The 13,519-nt window shown below is 35.0% G+C and overlaps 1 protein-coding gene across 1 annotated transcript in view; it reads right to left on the bottom strand.

Annotated features, from left to right (window-relative positions):
* Nucleotides 1–13,519, bottom strand: part of LOC138319925 (protein Spindly-like) — a 29,773-nt gene that overhangs the window by 12,964 nt on the left and 3,290 nt on the right. Inside the window, exons 3-8 of the mRNA XM_069263041.1 lie at nucleotides 11,979–12,089; nucleotides 11,470–11,643; nucleotides 8,416–8,595; nucleotides 6,327–6,476; nucleotides 2,645–2,743; nucleotides 2,281–2,391 (exon numbers count right to left, since the gene is read on the bottom strand). Of these exons, the coding sequence (XP_069119142.1) occupies nucleotides 2,281–2,391; nucleotides 2,645–2,743; nucleotides 6,327–6,476; nucleotides 8,416–8,595; nucleotides 11,470–11,643; nucleotides 11,979–12,089 (825 nt within the window). The remainder of the gene's footprint in view (nucleotides 1–2,280; nucleotides 2,392–2,644; nucleotides 2,744–6,326; nucleotides 6,477–8,415; nucleotides 8,596–11,469; nucleotides 11,644–11,978; nucleotides 12,090–13,519) is intronic.

Genomic DNA, 13,519 nt, shown 5'->3' on the forward strand with positions numbered 1-13,519 from the left:
TCACTCATAAAAAATGTGCAAAGCTATGAAATGTTTTATTATGATCCATCACATGATACCTATTGCCTATACAGTCAAACTTTTACACTCGTGCTACTGCAACTGTGAACTACGCAAGTTATACACCCTCATGACACCGTTCAGCCGCTCACTTGTATCAAAAGTACTTTTATAGACTATAGTGTCGCCAAAACCTCACAGGTAAATTGTACTGATGCTACATTCATGCCACCTATCCACAGGGAATAGTCCTGTGGTTGCGACGTGATATATGGACCTTCAATGGAAATGGTCTTTTTTTTGGACAAATCATTGTGTCAATACAATGATCTGGGTGACCCTGTATTTTCCATTTGAGACACTTTCATCAAGGACAATTGCAAGTTTCATCATCATCAACATCATCGAGCTGGTGAGAGAAGGTTGATAGCTATGATCGGTAAAGGTGTACATTTTTGTGCTTGATATTTCAGCCACCATATTCCCACAATGTTCAACGCTGCGGAGCATGTATTTCATGCTATGCAACATTGTCTCAAATAACAATGCTCTATTTACCAAGAATGTCACAACTGGTCATCCACACGTCACAATATATAGCTGGGAGATATTTCAAGGTGCATGAAACTGATTTTACAGTAAGTTAGGATTTATCATGTTAATAATTTTAAACTGTGCTCATTAGTTTCAAACAGTGAATATGACCTCTAATGTTTTCATAGCCTTCAAAAGTACAGCAAGCTGCTGAATGTAACATATGATTTTTAGGACCAGATTTGCGAAGATTTATTTTCTATTTCATAAGAAATAATAGATACATTCAACCATTTTTACCTATTTAGCCATCCTTGCCGACTGTTCACTTTAAGTCTCTGGTCAAAGTGAAAATGACCAGCTTTTTGTCTTTTACACATAAATACAGTTAGTAATATAAGCTATTTAGAAAGCAAAGCTCCAGCAGATTACAAATATTTGTAACAATTTTTATCAAGCGTAGCTGGATGAGAGGCCTGAATGTAGCATCAGTACCAATATACCTTATATACTAATATTTCTTTTGCGACACCCACAGTCTATAAATAGTACACGGCTACATGGTACACTCAAGCAAGTACTTCGATACTAGTGAGCAGCTCAACAGTAGGGGTTTGATATACATGTACTTACGTCTTTTGCAGTTGTGTGAGCATGAGTATAACACAATTGTCATAAAACTTCAAGTTATGTTTGGATCTAACTTTCATAGAATGTGGACAATGAGTTATACATGTTCAAGTAAACATTGTTCAATTGTACTCTAGTTTGGCTGAATTTTTGATAACTATATCTCAATTATAAATGTTTACAAATAATTAATTCACCAGTCTCCATATGAAATAAGAATGGGATAGGATCATATAATGCTACACAACAGTTACATGTTATAGAATGAACATGGGCAATGCTACATTGCTCTCTCCACTAATCATAACTGCCCTGGGATATTTCGGAGATACTTTTGGGGTTTAACCATAATTGAAACCGGATCAGTGCAAACAGCACTGACAAATATGGTGTTTTCAAACTAAAATTTGTTTTTCTTTATTGAAGAGTTCCACAAAGCAACATAACTGTCACAAGTATACAAATATCTCAGCGTTATTTCATCCTTAGTTTACTCCTAGATCTCTGCAGAATGTTTGGGCTAATAAGTTTTAATTGTACATAACCTATTAAAGGCCAAATATACATAACTTTTCAGATTTTTTTTGAAATCACAAACATTTACAAGAAATTTACGACACACTCTCTGCATAAAATGTTGACTAAAGCCAGATAAGTTGTTAATGAGGTCAATAGCGAAGTTTAAAAAAAAATAAAAAAAAAATTATAATAATTTATGTGGCCCACAATAAATACAAACCGAAATGATACCAGGAAATTCACTGAAAGTCTCAATTTCCTGAAAATATCATGTGACTCAATCAGTTATGGAAAATGTGTTGGCCTACAAATGTATATACAAGACACTTTCGTAATTATCAGTTTTTCTTTGTTGATTGTTTCAAGATGGCAGGTTTGTTTACCAGACAATATTTGACCGTTCAATATCATAGGTTTAATTGCACGGAATAATGTCACAATACACGTCTTTCATCTTTAGTCTTGGTCATTGGTACAATGTTCAATCAATTGTATATGTTTGTGATAGCAAAATAACAACTGAAAAGTTATGTATACTAGACCTTTAAATTAAATCTGGAGGGTATCATTTATAATTAGTTCTGTTTAAAGTTTTACCCTTAACATTCGGATTTCTGCATCCTGCTTTTTGCTAATTTCATCCTGCGCTTCCATTCGATGTTTCATAGATATCAATTTCTTCTCTGCAGAAACACGTCGGTCCTCGACCTAGAAATTATTTCAGTCAATAGTTTCAAATAAATACAACACTAAGATAAGATGGTGTGCCTTTACTCATACATATATATATAGATCAAATAACCATACCCTGCCTCCACTCCGTTCTGACGATGATAATCTGTCAGAAATCTTCCGTTTGGCATTCAGAGCTACATCATCGCAGCTAATATATATACATAGATCTCTGATGCCGTGATTGTTAAAAAATGTGATCTCAATATTATATCCATTATTTACTTACCTCTGAGAAGAGTGAGTTGCCCTTGGAGCCATGACTGACATTGGTCTCTCTTATGGCATCCATCTCCACTTTTAGTTCAGCTATCTGAGAACGTGCTCGCTGGAAAATATTTGATTTGATTATATATTCAGTGATGGCTCATGCATGGTAACTATTTAAAGAGTTTCCAGAGAGACCTGGGACCCACTATTTCATCTTCACATATTACAGATCCAGTTATCTCCCTTGCTGCAGGAAGGTACCCTTTGTGGTATCATTATTTTGTGACAAAATTCACTTCATATTCTCTGAAAAGCATGATGAAACAAACACATCACTAGGGCAGATATAACTCTTTAATTTGTAAAGTCAAATTAAATGATTAGTGAAATGAAATCTGAAATGTCTTTTTAAAATATCACAAAAAATAGTTATTTATAGTTGAAAATATTGTTAATAATTAGGTGAAAGTATCATGGATTTACCCGTTTTGACGATTTTAAAGTCCTGTAACTCTTGCAAATATTGACAGATTTTGACCAGTATCGAACTCATTCGAGATCTCCTTGATATAAGCAATATATCAAATTTGGTTAAAATCAGACGATAAATACTAAAGTTTTCGAGCAGAAACCATGGATTTATCTGTTTAGATGATTTTAAAGTCCCGTTACTCTTGCAAATCTTGACCAATTTTTACCAGTATCAAACTCATCCGAGATCTCATTGATATAAAGCAATAGGCAAAAATTGGTTGAAATTGGACGACAAATACTCATAAAGTTATCGCACAGAAACCTTTTCCAGGATGTCGACAACGCCAACCTAGTGATACCTTTGTGTTCCCCTTGCGGTGCAGGCGACACAAAAATCAGAGCAGAATGGGACACAAGAAATTGGAAAAGGACTTAAAAGTATGAAAAGTTGATAACTTGATGTTTGAGTTTCAATAAAATTAATAAGCGCCAAATAAAATATTGACATATTAATAATCAAATATTAACATGACAGTTACCAAAGATTAACATTAATTCCAGTTAAAGTATGCATATTTCTATTCCTGTATTACCGGTAAGTAGATTTATTAGGTAATCTTTCGTATTGGGCTTTGGGGATACGCTTATTCCCCAAGACATGTGTAACAATTTAATTTTTCTGGAAAAACAGTAATTTTTTGCTAGTGATAGTTCGAACACTGACTTTTTATAATGAATCCTATTTCGGACAGTTTGAACATGTCAAACTATGGGCATAAAACTAAATTTTTTGTCGGAAAATCGGCGCAATAGGCTTGCCAAAAATGATGATAGATTTTGCAAAGAAAATGTTTGCAATAAAGATTGCATTAATGTTCATTACAATGACCATACAACAGAAAAGAAAATCACATGGACATTTTAAGTCACAAATATAATTTTTTATTCCGATATATATAGTACACAAAACAGCAAGGCAAAATAACTTTATTTAGGCCCCAACAATGTATATTTGAAATCCCTGTACGTGAAGATACTTGGAAGAAATAGCCAATGTGAGTTAGTCCAATCTAGATACAGATATCAGTTCAAGTGGATATTGAAATATGCATTCAGTCTATATTTAGTCCGCTGATCGAGGTGTAAATAACCTGTAAATATGTGCCTCATGCTGGCAGTGTCACAGCGAGCATCAAAAGCCAGCCATTGGGTCACAACGAGTGGGTTTGATTACATATTCAGCTCCGGACAAAGCAATCCACTTGTTGTCAAATTAAACAAAAGATACGTAGCTTTTCATCGGGTTAAATCTAGAAATGTAGGATATTGTTTATTTTAGACTATACAGTAAAACTCATTTGTGTCAAACATGGTTGAACCAAATACATTTTGCTGTCCTTTTCTTCTTCAATATTGCAAGATTTCCTTTTTAGTGTTGAAGATTCCGATGTCATGCTGTCTCAGGTAACAGTCAAGGTCAACGTCAACAAATGTTATTGTTCCATCGAAACCTAAAACCCCTTGTTGACACAGGTGCATAGGTCAAGACAAAATACATAAATTGTTCATATTTGAGAGCAGTTCTGGAAGAAAATCTAAAATCTTCAAACCATCATGATTTGCGAGTTTATGGATATGGCAGACGATACACAGGAGAAAAAAATTAACATTAATTTACTGTAAACACGAGAAAAATTTATATCAAATATATTTTGCAATCAATTTCATCCTATCCATATATGATACAATAGTAATGAAATCTTTATTCATAAAAAATCGACGTAATGATGTGAAATTATCTATTCCTTTTCAAAACCTTATGGAGTAGCATGTACTGATTAGTGCATTGCTATATATGGTTCAGCTGCTGCGGCCTTCACCTTCTCAACACAACGGTAACAGTGCTATCTGTCGAACAATTATAGTGATGTTTACCTTGTCTGAACATACATTCACTTACCGCCGAGTTCATACCCTTGATACCATAATATATATATATACTAGTAGGCTGTTAGTTAAAAAATTTCGTGTCAGGTCCCTGTAGTTCAACAAATCTACTGCCAGCGACCAAAACTAGATCATCGTGTGAAACCATATACTGACCGAGAAACACGCTAATAATACAGAAAAATGCATCACCAAAAACCCCATTTGAGAACGGCTTTAATATTAAGTAATAACTATAATGATAAGAACAGGTTGTTGACATGGCTATCGCTTGTTTATCTGGCAAACTGTCAATACCGGAAGTTAGCAGATGAGCACACATCAACCGGAGATTGGTCCAACAAGTACCTATCTTAATAAAGCCGCTTGGCTCAGGCATTAGCGGTTTTAAAAATAGATAAATTAAGGTTTTATAAAAATATAACAAAGACCTGACGAGATTTTCTGTGGTTTAAATGAATTTTCTATCTAACTAACAGACGTTGATATGCATGAAGATTTTCGGCATCGATCGTGAACGGTAAGCTGTTTTAAGGCTTGACCATATGCACATGTATGCATGGATTCTGCTACCTATAAATGGTCACCTTTACGAGGAATTTATTAATGTCATCTTTCAGGTAAATCAGCGAAATACAGTGGAACTCGGTTAATACGAACTCGAAGGGATCGAGATAAAACTTTGAGTTATCCGAGTGTTCGAATTAAGCGAGTTCTCATTTTTACTGACGATATCTTAAATTGGTATATCTAGACTAGTTCCTTGTCGTTAAAGGATGTGAACAAGAGAGATGTCAAAATCGCCGATGGTAGTTTCAAAATTATAACAATAAAACCGAGATATATATTTTGAAATGCTGTTCTACAGCACATTTATGAAAACGAAAATCAGCATTTTTGGCGAACTCATTGTCCAAAAAATCTCATTTCAAGTTATAAGAACATTTTATGTATGATTTTTGTCATTCGGACCCAAAATTTACTTCGTATTATCCGAGTTCTTCGAGTTTTCCTAATTCAAATTATCCGAGTTCTTTTAACAAAGATAAAGAGGGATTTCGGCCGGGACCGGCAAAGTACTTCGTATTAAGCCGGGTTGTCGAATTATCCGAGTTTGTATCAACCAAGTTCCACTGTATACGCTTTTCCTAATGATTATTTAAATCAGAAGAAGAATCACATCCCTGGAAAAGGGGATATATTTAGAGCAACATCCAGTGGCACTCATTTGTTCAAATATCATGACAGCACATGCATGTCTTTATAAAAAGTCTATATACCTCCAGGGAGAGGGCATATGATGTAGCCTGGCATTTGATCTCCTCTATTTCCTCGTCTTTCCTCGAGAGTCGCTGACTCAACAGTTCCAGTTCGCTCCGCTGATTGTGTAATTCTGTGCATTTTTCTATGTATTTTGTCTCCAGATTTTTCTGTAAAATCATCAAATTGAGCTAATAAACTGAAGTCTTATTCGGAAGTAAGACATTTAACTTTGTTACCAAGTTTGAAGAAAATTGGTTAATATATTTTACAGTTATTGTATGGAAATGGCTTTTTTTATTAAATCAAAGGGCCATGACTCTGCTAATAAAGATCTGCCAAAAGTGATGATCGAACTTGGCTAAGCCCTAAAGGCATTTAACTTTGCTACCAAGTTTTAACAATATTAGGTTTTACATTTGTTTGTTATTACACAGAAACTGTAGAAAAATGACATTTGAATGACAAATGACAAATTAAGGGGCCATAACTCTTATAAATAGCATCCACTGAAAGAGTTCATCAAACTTGGCTAGGTAGTTAAGGCATTCAACCTTGTTACCAAGTTTGAAGAAAATCGGTTAATATTTATTACAGTTATTGTACAGAAGTGGCAGAAACTGACATTTTTTATTTAAGCAAAGGGCCATAACTCTGCTAAATAAGGTCTGTTGAATGTTGAGATCAAACTTATCCGGGTCCTTAAGGCATTTAACCCTGTCACCAAGTTTGAAGAAAATCGGTTTACATTTGTTACAGTTATTGCACTGAAACAAAGTGTCACAGACAGACAGACGGACGGACAGACAGATGGACGGAAAGACGGACGGACAGACGGACAAACTCAAATCAATATCCCCCGTTCGGAGAAATTTATGGATTTGGAGGCAAAAACGGGCCCAAACCATACATTGCTTATTCCAATCACTGCTCTACAGCACTAGACCAACAATGAAAATTTCTACCCATGAAAAATTTTGTAGCCTTAACAAGAGATCCATGGGCCTTATAATGGTCAACAGATTTCGGAAACAGAATGAAACAAAAACATATATACGGTTAATACTATATTATCGCCCATCAGGCCCTTGAAGTCGGTCAGTGATTTTATGGGGGGAAACCCGAGACCCCAGAGTCATATAATTCACAATATTTGTAAAGGAATTTTAGACCTTTCCATCTATGCAGAGTATTCGATTCTACCATTTCAAGAATTTCAGAAGAAGATTTTTGAAGTTTTAGCCTCTTTGACCCCTTTAAGCCATGCCCCTAAGGCCCCCCAGGGGTCAGTCAAGGAAAATTTGTTAAGAGGATTGAATGCCCATCTCATACTGATAATTCTGACGTCTGACTTATTTCCTATTACAAATGACCATATAATACTCAAAAATTTGTTTTCCCTCTATCAACTATAGAAAACTTAACCACCCTCTGAGGGGAAACGTGAGACCCCAGGGTCATATAATTCACAATATTTGTAAAGGACTTTAAGACCTTTTTATCTATGAAAAGTATTTGATTCTACCACATCTGTGAGTGGAAAAGAAGATTTTTGAAATTTTAGCCAATTTTACACCTTTTGGCCAATCCCATAGCCCCTGGGGGTTGGGGTCATATAAATTACAATTTAGATTGGCCTGATGCCTTAGAAGGTTTGTGCAAAATTTCATTGAAATTGCTTCAGCAGTTTTGAAGAAGAAGTCGAAAATGTAAATTGTTTACGGACATATGACGGATGAAGCACGACGACAGACAAACGGCGATTAGAATAGGACTTCACTTGAAACTTTGTCTTAGGTGACCTAAAAACACCAATTTACTATATGCGAAATGCGACATTGGCGACCGCTGACCTGAACCCTGAATATAGTACAGTAAAACACAGCTATAACGAACCTCTGGGGACCAACAAATTGAATTAGCTTCGTTAAAGTGCTATTTGTTATACAAATGTAACAGTCATTGTATAAGAGTCTTGATGGGGAATGCAAATACTACTCTTTAACCATGAACTTGTTGTTAATGTGTTCTTTATAAACATGTTTTACTGTTTAACTGATTATCTCGTAAATTCAAAATAGAAATTTCTAAAAAAAATATTGAAGTTACATTTTCTTCATGTAAGTTAACAATCTGGACTGCCATCTCCTGGGAATCACACTCGCCGCTCGTGATGTCTGCGGTCTCATTCATCTTCCTCTCCATCAAAGCTTCTAACTGGCTAATCTGTTCCCTGAGCTGACTCTCTACACTGTGGGATTGGTCCAACTCCATCTGTAACTTCATCACCTATAACAGCAAAATGCTTCCATCATTTAAACCAAAATCTAGAACTGTAGTACAAGAGGTCAACTTGTATGGCCTAATCTTATTTTGTTAGTCATTTAAAATTTATAACATACTTTCCCAAAACTATTAGATCCAGTGTTCAAAATTAACACCTGTCTGTTTGCCTGTGACCAGGAACTTTATAGTCGGACAGACATTTTTCCCCATGTAGCTGGTCCTTTGACTGGCAATTTTTCATTCAGATAGAGGATATACAAACAAAAAATAGCAGTAGAATTGTAGAAGGATTGAAGATCAAATTGTATATACACAATAAATTTTCGTAATATTTTGGTTTTCAGTCAACTTTGTTTAGAGCCTAGCTACGATACTAATCAGGATATGCAGATATATTTTGTTAGTAAAACTATTACTTTGCTAGTAATTAAATGTAAAGTACAAGGATGAATTTGTAAGGACCAGTAATTTATAGGGTCAGCCGGTTCTTATGACCAGCAAGAAAATATTCTTAAGGGAGAACACTGATTAGACCATCTTGTTCTCTAAATGTTTAGCATGTAGCAGTATCATTCTCTTAATACATTGGTTACTCATTCTTTATAATCAAATACCCAATTCTTCAGGTGATAGTGATATCCTTGAAAAGGCATTAGATCCTGGCAAACATACTTTATTTCTCCGTACCCATCTACATGTATTTTAACTCGCTTCTGGCATCGGCATTTGAGCTAATATTTTGCCTTGAAGCTTTCTGGGTGTTAACTTGAAGTGTTTCAATCTAAAGGTGTGGTAATCAGTAAATATAGTATAGTTTTGAAGATTCAAGCATGAAATAAAATCCAAGAATCATTGTTGTCGCTAAGCAGTCTGACAGGATACAGAAATAGACAAACAAATAACGGAAATAAAATTGCTTATACTAATGCAGTGTAACTTCCCGAAATCGAACCTTCTCCAAACCGATCACCTCTAGAAACCGAACATGTCATGTACGGAATTAATTCCTCTTTATTAATAGTAAATTAAACTTCCCAAATCCGATCCCAACCAATTCCGAATACTGGACCGATTTTGAGATCGGAATAGTCAAATGTAACTAAAATACACTTCTGAAAACTGGCTTTACCTGAGCGACACCGATAGCTTGCATTGAGGTCTAATCAACCGACCGTGAAATACACACGTACCTGTATCCATAGTTGTCGTATGCCATGTCCTGGGGCATGTATACAGATGTAAAAGCTATAGGTATATGTACACGGTAATTATACCAGAGATGGTGGTGTAATTATTTAATCATGTCTAATGTTTAGATATTTAACGAAGGTGTTGTGAAAATGGATATTGTTAAGTCAGATAATAAATATGTTGCTTATTGTATCAATAATTTGTATGCTATACATGTATATGTTAAACAGTGATTTATATCTACGCGGTCATCGACTTACAAACGTGTTTACGGCAAATGACGTCGTGTATTTTCCCTCGTAAACATGTCCGTTAGAGTTGTTTATTTGACTGCGGACCACTTCCGGTTCGTTTGTACGATATTGTATATGATGGTGAAATTATAGAAATATTTCAAGGATTGTATTGTATAAATATTGAGATTTTAGATTATAGTATGAATATTTTTGTTGTTATTACGCGACGCAGCAAATTGTACTATAAAAGGCGTTGCAAAATTTGAATCAGACAGTTGGAGCCAGGTCTAGACACGGGTCAAGCGGGACAACTCGTATTGAAAGGTAAACTTTTTACCGGTAGATTTTTCATTAGGGATTTTATTTATAACCGTTACAATGGTCCTGAATTGGATATTGTACGGAAAATAGAGATAGTTTAGCATAGTATTATTTTAGATAAATATCTCTTTATACGGATTTAGTCACGTAATGTGAACAGTCCGTCAAATAATCGTCAAAGTATTTTCATTTTACTGATATATAAATAATCATAGCCTGTGTCGGATCTTGAATAAATTTGTTACAGGAAAACATTTGTAGTGCATTAGGGCTTAGTATAAATAATTCTTTATAACCTGAGTCGACCGTGAATTCGGTGAGCAGGAAAACTTTCTACGCATAGGGTTTCAAGTTTCAATTTTCAAGTTTCAATAAAGAGCAAACTTAACGTTATTTGTTTTTTCTTTCTGTTTATCGCCTGCAATATAGCCTAGATTGTTTCTTCGGACAAAGCGTAGTTTCAATATGGCATCTGTGAGATTGTACCCGCTGTAATTAGATAAGTGATGCACTCTGGGAAAGCTTTCACGGCTGGCGTCGTTAAGTAAGACTATGAGGTACCTTCTTATCCCTACTATTTGAATATCTGCAGTTATTAAGATAAAATTGTAACAAAATCTTAACTATGAAGCTGTCTGCACAGATTTCCTTGGGAGTTAATTTGTTAGGTCAGGAGGGTTCACAAGGCTGACTTGACAGCAGGGACAATTTATTGCTTATCTTATAGCAGAACATATTCTGTGGCAAAAAATGCTATTTACTACTGTAACAAATTAACAATGTATCATTAGATATTATTAGATATAAATGGGATAGTTTGAGGTAGGTACAGTATATACAAAATATTATTCCACAAAATTGACAAGTCAAATTTCCAGTTGGGCAGATAAGTTTTGTGGTCACCTGCAGCCTTACAAGGCAAGTCCTTCAAATAGTTTAAGTCGAGTCCTGTAAGCTGAGGACATCAGCATCCTAGCTAGTGCTGTATTTAGGCAAGTACGGTGGCACTAACTAGGTATTGTCATCCTCTAATGCAGGTAGCATACAACTTACCAGGTACATTACTACATACCCACTAATATCTGAAGAACATGTTTTGTACAGTAATATTCACATTTGACAAACTAACCTTTCGTGTCTCCTGCTGGAACTTGTTTTTTTCAATTTCTATTTGTGTTGAGGAATCAGCATTGTTCCTAGCAATGTCACGCTCAAGTTGAGCAATCTCATCTTTGTACCACTTTTCTGATTCTAAATTGCCTTGCAACTTAAGGGTTAAAGTATACTTTTCTTGTTCCCATTCCTGTGAAAATAAAAAAAAAATACAGGTCAAACAGTTGTTTTTACTGAACTTTGACCTTGAATGAAGGTAAAGGTATACATAAATCATTTTAACAAACTTGACAGCTTTTCATCATAACATACCACAGGCCAAATATCAGTACCATGAGTCTTTCAGTAAATCTGAACTTTGACCTTGAATGAAGGTAAAGGTATACATAAATCATTTTAACAAACTTGACAGCTTTTCATCATAACATACCACAGGCCAAATATCAGTACCATGAGTCTTTCAGTAAATGAGAAATTGTTCGAATGAAAACGATACAGGGTAATAAATTTGATGTTTTCTTTTACCTCAGCTTTTTTACCATGTTCTTTGATAAGCTTTGCTGCTTCATCTTTTAATCTATAATTTTCTTCCAGCAGTGACTTTCCAATTTCTGCTGATTTGTGAAGATCTTCCATCTGAAAAAGGATATTGACATTATAATGCATACAGTATACGGTAGTAATTAGCTATATCTGTACTTAAAAGTTTAATAATCTAAACATTATGTGGGATTTTATTAATCAAATTTTTTCAGCAGGTCATGATACTATAATTTAGTCACTGCACTATAATATAAATTAAGCTACCAAATACAGTACAGCTGTATATCTTTTATTCAAATACAGATATCTGTAATTAAAATACAGATTTTGTCGCTAAATAAAGATTTTTTTTCTCCAAATTCCACCGCTGACAAACATTATTTTTTCTCGATCAAAAACAGAAGCAGACGAATAAGGTTTTTTTTTTCATGTTACAAAATTTGCTTACTTTAACCATTACCACCATTGCAAAATTTGAGCTTCTAATTTTTTGAAGATTGAAATATTTAAAATAATTAAGTGTGTCCCAAAAAATTCTGTTGCACTATGTCCTGTATGGAATAAAGTACAGATTGCGCAAGCACCATGGCTTGGGAGGTAAATTCTTGACCAGTTCTTACCAGACATTTTTCCAGAACGACAATGCCCCAGTTAACTGTACGAGGTCCCAAGACTAAATCGCCCAGAACAGAACTAACAGCATGAGTTGGCCTACTCAGTCACCAGATTTAAATATAATTGAAAATCTTTGGTTATTAATAAAAAAAAACTCCAGTCTCGAGTAGCGGCTGTGAAATCGGCAAATGATGTGTTCTCAGAGGATTCATTCAAAGCTTGAACAACACGATTCCTCAACGAATTTTAAGCGTTATTAGATTGAAAGGACACCTTACAAAATACTAAAGGTAAGTGTGTAATATTGTTGCCATCGGGTGTGTTGTATAGCAGTAAAATTAATTTGGAATTCGTTTGTTTTTACCATCATGTAAACACGCCGCCGTACTGTACCCTGCCTCCACTCCGTTCCCGGGGACCATAGTATAGTATAGTAGTTTTCCAATACAGAAACACATTATGTTCCTCTACACTAGACTCAAATTAATGAAAGCTGTTTCCTCTTTTGCTGGTCTTAAACTAATCCCTATTGAGATTCCTCCTCTAGACTCTTTTATATTCGGACGTTTGATAGATGTCTCTCGTCGGATCAAACGTCCTTATATAAAAGAGTCTAGAGGAGGAATCTCAATAGGGATTAGTCTTAAACTGTTGTGGGAAGATCATTTTGGTGTGACCTCGACTACCCTGTCTGTATCCTGCATCTTTCTAAAGTTTTAAGAATTTACAAGACTCCTTGTCATAAATATTGTTTGTTATTTTAAAAAGTTCAATCATGTCTCCTCTAATCCTTCTAAGCTTATATGTTTAAGTAGGTAGCTTCAGCTTCTGCAGTCTTTCTTGATTGGTAGTTCTTTCATGCCTGGTAGACCATCTGTCGGAAATCTTCCGTCCGTCGTTCAGAGCTT

Source organism: Argopecten irradians, chromosome 1 (assembly GCF_041381155.1).
Source record: "Argopecten irradians isolate NY chromosome 1, Ai_NY, whole genome shotgun sequence".
Classification (NCBI taxonomy): Eukaryota; Metazoa; Mollusca; class Bivalvia; order Pectinida; family Pectinidae; genus Argopecten; species Argopecten irradians.